Source organism: Oratosquilla oratoria, chromosome 28 (assembly GCF_046742065.1).
Source record: "Oratosquilla oratoria isolate Oo_2021 chromosome 28, ASM4674206v1, whole genome shotgun sequence".
Lineage (NCBI taxonomy): Eukaryota > Metazoa > Arthropoda > Malacostraca > Stomatopoda > Squillidae > Oratosquilla > Oratosquilla oratoria.
Window position 1 is genome coordinate 48,953,340 of NC_134804.1, and position 10,438 is coordinate 48,963,777.

The following is a 10,438-nucleotide window of genomic DNA, read 5'->3' on the forward strand; positions in this document are numbered from 1 at the left end:
CTCTAACAACTAATTCCTTGAAGCCAATTAAAAAATTTGCAGTCCTCACTCGTTACTGACGAGCGAGACCAAATTCAGGAAGTATCATTCCCCACCCTTCCTCCAGTTTATATCCAGGCTAATACTTTCTCCAGTTAATATCCAAGCTAATATTCATACGTTCCCTATGCTTGTGTTGGGGGACATCTGCAGGTAGGTCTAATGCAGAACCTGTGCGTCGTTCTTGGAGGTATCTTGGCTTGGATCAGACTTCGTGCAAGCCATCTACTGCATACTTGGAACACAGCACCCTTCTACCTTCTGACACAAGCGGATCTTCCCAAGGTCATCGAAGAGCTCAAAAAACTACAGGTGGGTCTGGGGGGGAAGTCGTCCTTCTAACTCGTTCATTGGTCGTAGCATCTTTTACACCCAACTCTCCGTTCACATTCCCACAGACTTTTCTTCCTCTTCTACAAAACCCGGTCCCGCGGATGTGGGTGGTCTGACCTTAACGTTCCTAATCCTAGTGCTAGATTGCAGTAGATTCTTCAGGGGTTATCATACTGGGCTTCCCACAGGATTCGCCAGCGTCAACCGTTGAGAGTTCGTTTGAGTAAAAACGACTTCGGTTACTATATTCTATTTGTAAAATCTCCAGATACCAAATTATATCTTTCCGTTATATATATATATATATATATATATATATATATATATATATATATATATATATATATATATATATATATATATATATATATCTCAAATCTGAATAATGAACTAAGATATTGAAAACCTATACGAATGTCAGATACACTGTTGAAATATTCTTAGAGAAGTCTCGATTTCTGTAAGCGAAGTTATATTCTAGTTATTCGAATGGAGGTTGGAGGTAGGATGTTGGAGGAAAAAATAGCCCGGTGTGATGACCCCATGAGGCAGAAAACTTTGGGGTCTATAACACTCAGAAGTGCAAGTGGATTAGTCCAAGCTAGGTACATAGGTACTCGGTGAAAAATGATAATTCACTTCGACCCATATGGTGGAAAATTGAGAAGATTTAGTCTCAGGAACATAAGGAAGATTGTTGCACACATGTACGCAATTAGCTTTCTTAGGATCGGAAACTAGAGTAGACTTGATACAGGTTCTATGTACACAGACACTTGGGTTTCAGCTTCAGTTTAGGGGAAAATTGGGATTAGAGGAGAGGTGTTGTTTTATAGGAAAATTATTACTAAATGTCGCGGTTATTGAAAGAAAAGAGGGAAGCATTAAGACACCTTCTGGGGTTGTCCACCAAAGACTGAGTCACATTATGGATGTCTTCAGTCCTCTACCCAATAGAAAACCCAGGGAACCCCGAACCTAATTGAAATTACCCAAATTTTCAGAAAAAAAAGAAGTTCCGTGTGTAGTGTGTTGTGCAGTATAGTGACGGGTAAAAGAGATGTTTGAGAACAAGTTAGACTACTCTTTGTATCATCCGGAGCACGAACAGTTGTCAAGGAGTTGGGTACCTCTTGCCACAGTCTTTGTCCTCCGGATGACGACCACTGTGGCCAGAAACCTCTATCCTTTCCTTTTTCATCGCCTTTTACTGTTCTCAGGGAATGAACATAAAAAAAAAAGAGGAGAGTGCAAGAGTGTATAAGAACATAAGAACATAAGAATGAAGGAGACTGCAAGAGACCATAAGGCCTACACTAGGCAGCTCCGTATCCATCACCACCTGTCATCCCCATCCATAAAGTTGTCTAATCCTTTCTTAAAACAACCGATAGTTTCAGCGCTTACTACATGGTTACTAAGTCTATTCCATTTGTCGACCCCCCTGTTAGTAAACCAATTCTTGCCTATTTCCTTCTTAAATCTAAATTCGTCCTGTTTAAATCCATTACTGCGAGTCCTGCCCTGTTGTTTTAATATGATGACCTTGTTTTGATCACCCTTGTTAAAGCCTTTGATCCACTTGAACACCTCTATTAGATCACCCCGCCTACACTAGGCAGCTCGATATTCCTCTCCACCTTTCATCCGTATTCGTAAAGTTATCTAATCTTCTCTTAAAATAATCTATTGATTCAGCACTCATTATGTCGTTAACAAGTTTAATGTGTGTGTGGGATTCTTGTTCATCTCCAAACCCTAAGCTCACCGTTTGTCGTTTTATACTCTGACATTATCAATTTCCCTCAGAACTCTTAAACGTTCGTAATGTGTCCCTCAAGTTCCACCTCAGTCTTCATTTTTCCTCCAACGGGGTTATCACACTGGGCTATTTTTCCTCCAACCTCCAGTTAATCGACGATACCGCCCACCATCTGCACACTTAAACTCACTATTTTGTTTTCTCAACAATCTACATAGAATGTCATTTGATATGCTGGAGGGAGATTACTTTCCTCCAGCATAGCAGATTCCTTCCCGAAAGGAAGTCTGCAAGTCTACTCCAACAGTCGAAGGAAATTTAGCCCAGTGTGATAACACATTCACTTGGTAGGTCGGGCCATCGTTTCTCGTCCACCATTGTGAAGTCTGCAATTTCCCCTCAGGATCTTAAACGTGTATCAAGCCCTGCCTGAGTCTTGACTTTATAAGAGGAAAAAAGATTCTTGTTCATCTATTTCCTAGAGCTGGGCGCGTTACTACTGGACAGGTAGTGCGTTACCGCCAGACAGATAGTGCGTTACCGAAAAATCTGGGGTGCATTTTCGTCAAAGCGTAATATGTATATATATATGTATATATATATATGTATATATATATATATATATATATATATATATATATATATATATATGTACACAATGCATCTATGCATGCAAATATATAGATTTTTCGGTAACGCACTACCTGTCCGGCGGTAACGCGCCCAGATCTGTTATTTCCATGTAATAGCGGACGTAATTTCTAATCTATGCCAGGCTCATATTCCGCAACTGTACATGTACATCCAGTAAGTCTCTTACTCTCTGTTCTTTACAGATCCGGGAAAGGGATCACCTAATCCGAACGGACGACATGGCTCGGAAACAGTTTGTTGTTTCTCGTGAATATTATGTCGAGTTGGTCGAGCGGTTCGTTTCAGCGGTAAAGGTGAGGCTTTATCTAAAGAAATAAAACGTCCAGTTAGACACTGTGGCACTGCGGATGTCCAGTCAGATTGACTCGAGTCAAGATGAATTATTTTGTGTTGATACTGTATTAGCGCTTGGTGGTGATATGGAAATCGACGGACTAGTGCACGGGTGGGCAAACTATGGACCACTAAAGGTTTTCATGCGGCTCGCTAAGATCAAGTCATATACGCACGTATCATAGAATATAGAATAAGTTTTTTTCTTTCTTTAAACTGAGTTGCTTTGATTTTCAAGTAAATATATTTCTTGTGAAGTTTCTACTTTAAGATATTGATTAATGAAAAGATACTTTTTATTTTGGCTATTTCAGATTTTTTTTTATATGAATATACAATGCTGCCTTTTAAAATTGTGAATTTCTGTATGTATACCTTGCACAGAAAAGTTTCCCCACCCCTGGCCTAGTGTGACCCTTGTGTATCTTTTACCAAACTAACAGCTCACAGCTCAACTTTATCTTATCAGAAATACGAGGAGGAGACTGTGGCAGCAGTGAGCGCCGTCTGTAGGACAGTCAGCCTGGCTCAACTTCAAAACTCCATGCCGAAGCCAAGGGTATGGAAGGGAATCGGACGTCTTCCCCATGAACCCCACCGCTACGTGTTCGAATACATAGGTGAGAGCCTGTGTCATACTTAGCTTTAGCGTGGTTTGTGTTCGAATCCGTCAGTGCGCTCTGTGTAAGACGGGGTTTACAAGGTGTAACGGTTTGTCGAACGCGGTTCGACAGACACGTGTTTGAAGGGATGTGTGAATGTGTGAACGGGGTATTTGGTTGTCGAACACGTTGGTTAAACCCCAGATACCCCTTCACACGTTCACAGTGGAGTGCACAGGACTGATGAAGCCCAGGGCCAACTCCTTGATTGTATTCCACGAAGGTACAAGGCCTCATAGTACTGAGAAATATGATAAGAAAGGAAAGTATTTTGGAGATGCAAACATGGACAGAATACAAAAGAAACATTTTATTCGGTTTAGATATAAATTAGCCATTTTTATTAAGTTCTTTTCCCCAAATGATGTGATTGAACCCCCCTCCCTCACATTTGAGTACCCGGAACCATCACCCCTTACCCCCCATCCCCCTTCTGTACGCCACTGGCGTAGATTTTGTGTATTTAACAAAGAAAACGTAAAGAATGGCTGGAACTGAGATCAACCTATTTGCCTCCGAAGTATAATGTTACAAAATAAAGCCTGATTTATTCTTAAATCCTTTCACCCCTTGACTTAAGGGGCGTATCAGAGACTGATAAGGTTTAGACTGTCCCCTCAACTTTTTGACCCAGGATGACATTGATTGATTTTCTTCCAAATGACGCCCCGTGTTTTCATAGAAGTTGAGGTGGCCCCGTGACAAAATATGTCATTTATCTATTTATTTATTTATTTATCTATCTATTTATTTTTCTGGTAGGCGCTCGTCAGCTGAATGAAGTCTGTCAACGTAAAACAAGATCTGTAATACATGTCATGAGGGCTAGATTTTCATATATATATATATATATATATATATATATATATATATGTATATATACATATATATATACATATACTGTATATATATATATATATATATGAATATAATGTATATATACACACACACACATATATATATATATATATATATATATATAAATATACAATATATATATGTATATACATATATATATATGTATATATATATATGTTTGAAGGCGAGATAGGTGAGTGGAAAACACAGGTTGGATCACAAACACTATATTGCTGACGTTTTGAGTACTCCGGAGTAGACTTGTAGTCGAAACGTCAGCAATATAATTTTTTCCTGATCCAACCAGTGTTTTCCCCTCACCTTTTTAACTCATACACACACACACACACACACACACACACACACACACACACACACACACACACACACACACACACACACACACACACACACACACACACACACACACATATAAATAGACAAAAGCGTTCGGTCATAATTTTATTATTTTCCTTGGTGTTTTTTCTGCACATATATATATATATATATATATATATATATATATGTGTGTGTGTGTGTGTGTGTGTGTGTGTGTGTGTGTGTGTGTGTGTGTTTGTTTGTGTGTGTGTGTGTGTGTGTGTGTGTGTGTGTGTGTGTGTGTGTGTGTGTGTGTGTGTGTGTGTGTGTGTGTGTGTGTGTGCGTAATTTATCTTTTTATTTGATCTTATATATTATTGTTATTATTTTCTTGCCGAGCAGCTGCGGTGCTTGAGCCGACACTGGACGCAGTCTCCAAGTTGGGCGTCGTTCTTCAGAAGCGAGCCGGGGCCACGGTTCTCAAAGTCGTCTGCTACGCTTGGCTTGAGCACATCAGAGTCCAGAAGATCAAGTTCTCCCTCTGGGGTGCCCAACAGCTGTTGAAAGGTATGTTGTAAGAGTCGAGGATTTTGGATTGTGTTTTCTTTCGCGAGCGTTTCTTTCCATGGGGGACTATAACCCACCGGGATATTTGTTATGAAATTCGAAAGTCTTGGACGTGTGAATGTGGTGAGGCTATTTGTTTTCCTCCGATTGTTGGAGCAAACTTGCAGCCCGTAGCTTTCTGATATGCAGGAGAAAAATAATTTTTCTCCAATATACCAAATGATATTCTGTGCAAATTACTGAGAAAACAAAATAGTCTGCCTTAGTGATTTTACGGCGGAAAAAAGTTCTTGACATGGGGAATACCGCCAATTAATCGAGGGTTGGAGGAAAAATTGCCCAGTGTGATAACCCCTTTATGATCTAGCTTGAGATTCTTAAACGACCGTTGTATAAGATGATAAATTTGTAAATGAACATTCGATGATTCGATTTGCTTGAGAGCGTGTCTAGTAAAGCGAATGACGATTTAAGGTAGTAGAGAGAGTGCTGAAGTTTTGACAAACAAATCAAGAGTCTTAGATATATTTCTAGATCAGTTGGTATTCATGAGGATCTGCTGTGAGAATCGGGGAGATTCTTGAGGACGTGCTGAGCTGCAAATGTTCTTTAAAGCAGGCCCTACACGATCAATATTATTGCGCAATATTATGTATTGCACGGTATTATTGGCCACTGGGCTGACGCCTTCTGCTATTTGGGTTGTGACTAAGAGTTTCCAGAGGCCACTCTCTCTCCTCCCAACTACCAAGAACCATTCCTAGACCGTCAATGATACTGTATACAAGGATTATTGCGCAATAATATTGATCGTGTAGGGCCCGCTTAAGGCTGCGTTTACGCCAGGCGGATCTAACCGATTCAATTCATGAAGAACTCGATTCGCCTAGCGCAGGGGGTTCTCATTAGGGGTGAAATTCACCCCCAGGGGGGGGGAATTTTGGTATTTGTGGGGGTGATTTGTGACCACAGTCAGCTTACGGGGTGAGTAAAGCAATTATAGGTTTTGGCCTATCTGGCCTGTCACCTGGGCTGGATTTATGCTAATTTGGGAAAAATATATACTAATTTGGAAAAAAATAAACAATTTTTTTGTAATATTTGCATATTATTTAGAATGCACCTTTTGAAACAGACGATCTTGGAAAGGAGGGGGGGAATGACATTCTCACAAATGGTGAAAGGGGTGAATGGGCCAAGTAAGGCCTAGTGTAAAGGATATAATGGTAGCATTAAACATTCTTTGTATATTATACATACGTACTTGTAGTATTGTACATTTATTATTGTATACTAATTTTATTATTGTCATTGTATATTTCCGTGTGCATTTTTTTTTTGTAATCGAACCATGCAATTCATGTATGTTTTCCCCGCGCTAAGTAAGCTTAGCATAAGTTAGTCTTAGTTCTGCCTCCTAAGTGATCGCACGCTTGTCTCTGTCGTACACCACCACCACCACCACCACCACCACCACCACCACCACCACCACCACCACCACCACCACCACCACCACCACCACCACCACCACCACCACCACCACCACCACCACCACCACCACCACCACCATCCCATGAGGTGGGAAGTGAGAAACGCTTGGTAGGGCAAAATCCTGTCATTGTAGTGCTGCATAATTACTTATTCATTTACACTCGGTGTTTTATTGGCCACCCTGTCATAGAATAGTGGCAGCATTAAAAACATTTGCTATTGTGTGAACTTCGTATAAGGGTTACATTGAAACTATTGTGGCGAATCAAGACGGTTCATGAATCGTCTTGATTCTTCATGAATTGAATCGATTCGCTCGGTGTAAACGCAACCTAAGATGTCTTAGGTATATTAAGCGAAATGCCAGTGTCCACCTTTCAAGCTGTTGAACCGAATATCAAGATAACGAGGAAAAGATGACGTCACACCGAGAAGATGGATAAACCGTCACTCAAGCTTACCGATATCAAGTGGGCATCTCTGCAAAAAAAAAAAATAATAATAATAAAATAAATAAATAGATAAAAAATAAATAAATAAAAATAAATAAATGAATAAATAAATAAATGAAATAAGAAAATAAAAATAGATAAATGAATAAAATAAAATGAAATAAAACAAAACAAATAAATAGATAAACAAAAATGATATTAATAAAATAAGAAAAAATAAATGAATAAATAAATAAATGAAAAAATAAAAAAGATAAAAATATATATAAATAAAAGATAAATAAAATAAATAGATAAATAAATAAAATAAATAAATATACACAATAAAATAAATAAATAAATAAAGATAAAACGATGAAAAATAATAATAATGATTGATGATTCAGCTTAACATCGTGAACTCCCCTAACAGGAGGCTAGGACGGTCCCCCTCACAGATGACTTTGTAGCATGGAATTAAATGAACCATGCCCTTGGTCCAACTCGCTCGCGACAAAGTTCGAACCGTCGGCACATCAACCTCCGTTGCAAGTAGCGACGCTCTAACCCGCTCGGCCAGCATCCTTATGATGATGATGATGATGGTAATGATGATGATGATGATGGTGATGATGATGATGATATCAAACAACAATAACAATGATAATAATAATGATGATGATAATGATAATAACAATGATAATAATAATGATAATAATAATAATAATAATAATAATAATAATAGTAATAATAATAATAATAATAATAATAATAATAATGATACATACATACATACATACATACATACATACATACATACATACATACATACATACATACATACATATACCAAAGGCTTTTCCCCCTTACAAGGGAGGTAGCCAAAAAACAATAACATAAAATCCACTCCCATCCATTCTATCCCCACACACTCCACTCCCCTCTACCCTCTTCCCTCCCTCTTATCTTGGCTTCTCCTGGATGATGGGTCATCCCTGCATCTCGTCCACTGCCCTGGGTCAGTCAGAAACAGTGTCGCAAGACACAGCACATTCACAGCAAGGCCGCTTCATTAAATCGGCGACCCCCCTCTCCGTCCCTTCATGCAGAAATGGAGAAGGCTGCGTCAACTTATTTTTCACACATACTTCCTCACTCCCCATCCCCCACCCAATCCCTTTCATGCATCACAGCATCATCCATACACAACCATTCTTCATTCACCCCTATCTTCTGTCTTCTTCCGTCCTTCCTCAACAGACATTCCCCTCTTTCCCAATGCCCCTTTTACCCCATCCATCCATCTCATCCTTGGTCAGCCCCTCATGTTCACTCCTTCCACCTCTTTTACTAATCTTTCTTCACTCATTCTTTCCACGTGTCCAAACCATGATAATGGTAATAATGATAATAATAATGACAATGATAACGATAATAATAATGATGATAGTAATAATGATAATGATAGTAATAGTAATTATAATAATAATAATTATAATAATAATAATAATAATAATAATGATAATAATAATAATAATAATAATAATAATAATAATAATTATAATAATAATAATAATAATAATAATGATAATAATAATAATAATAATAATAATAATAATAATAATAGTAAAAGGCAAAGATAACGATAATAATAGATACAATGAACACAATCACACCTCCACTAGGAGGCGCGCGGTTACAGGAAGGCCGCCGGCCTCCCAGAAGCGAGACCAGGGGCAACGGATTGCCAAGCGATTTTTCAAGACAAATCAGGTCAAAATCTTCTTAAAAGGGTCAAAATCTGGTTCCTAAATTGCGATTTTCTCGGTGCTATTACATTATTATCCTACTGCAACCGTTAACGGCGGGTGACGCGCATCCTACTACCTGGCATCCTATTTTGGGTAAGCGCGTCGGTAAGTTCGGTTAAAATGATCAGCTTCGTACTTTACAGCTCGGTTGAAAACAGCTCCATTCACGAACAAGTAGTGCTCTAGACATTCGTGTAACGATCATCGTTGAGCCTTGAACGATCATCGTTGAGCGATAGTCGTACCGGTTGTATTCCTGTGTAAAAAGGACTTCCACCCAGTAAAGGCATAACGGTTTTTATAAAGGGTTAGTAAACGTTGTTACACTGAAGTCGATGTTAGATAAGATAACATTCTGAAAGGTGTCTGAGATTAGGTTTTTAGAAACGTGTTTGATAAGCCACGGAGGTGCGGGATATTTTGTACGTAATCAAAAAGATAAAAGGTTCTCAGTAAATTATGTTACACTTCATAGCTTTTGCAACAAATAAATAAATAAATAGATAAATAAATAAATAAATAAATAAAATATAATAAAATAAAACAAAATAATTGTTAGATTAAATTAGGTATGTGGTCATGTTCTGAAAAATTGAAGAAGTCTATAAAGATGCGAGGTACGGGTAAGCGGATTCGCGTATGGTAGTCATTTTAGAACGTATGGTAGACTAAAGGAGAAAGAAATAGGGAGAGATAGATGAATAGATAGACAAATAGATATACAGATAGATAGAGAAGTAGACAGGGAAATAAATGGATAGATAGATAGGTGGATAAACAGAAACAGATAGGTAGACTAATACATATATTATATATATATATATATATATATATATATATATATATATATATATGATATAATAGGAACACGGGTATGTGTGTTCACTTATGCAAACTAGACCACTTGGAAAAAAGAAACTAACGAAGCAGAGCGCTTTCGTATATTACATCTAGTGCAAAAAGTACTTTTTGCACTGAATATATAATATACGAAAGCGCTGTTCTTCGTTAGTTTCTTTTTTCCAAGTGGTCTACTATGCAAACATATATCGAAAGCAACGGACAAAATCTTTTGCAGCCGACTCAGTTCGTAAGTCTTACTATACGATCACGGCATACCAACAACATCTGTCCACCACCTATGGTAAGTCTGATTATAACCAAAAATGTTTAATTTAC

The 10,438-nt window shown here is 38.2% G+C and overlaps 1 protein-coding gene across 1 annotated transcript in view; it reads left to right on the forward strand.

Annotated features, from left to right (window-relative positions):
- Window positions 1-10,438, forward strand: part of LOC143040184 (uncharacterized) — a 29,781-nt gene that overhangs the window by 16,142 nt on the left and 3,201 nt on the right. The window contains exons 6-9 of the mRNA XM_076210848.1: window positions 193-351; window positions 2,971-3,081; window positions 3,591-3,741; window positions 5,362-5,526. Coding sequence (XP_076066963.1) covers window positions 193-351; window positions 2,971-3,081; window positions 3,591-3,741; window positions 5,362-5,526 — 586 coding nt within the window. The remainder of the gene's footprint in view (window positions 1-192; window positions 352-2,970; window positions 3,082-3,590; window positions 3,742-5,361; window positions 5,527-10,438) is intronic.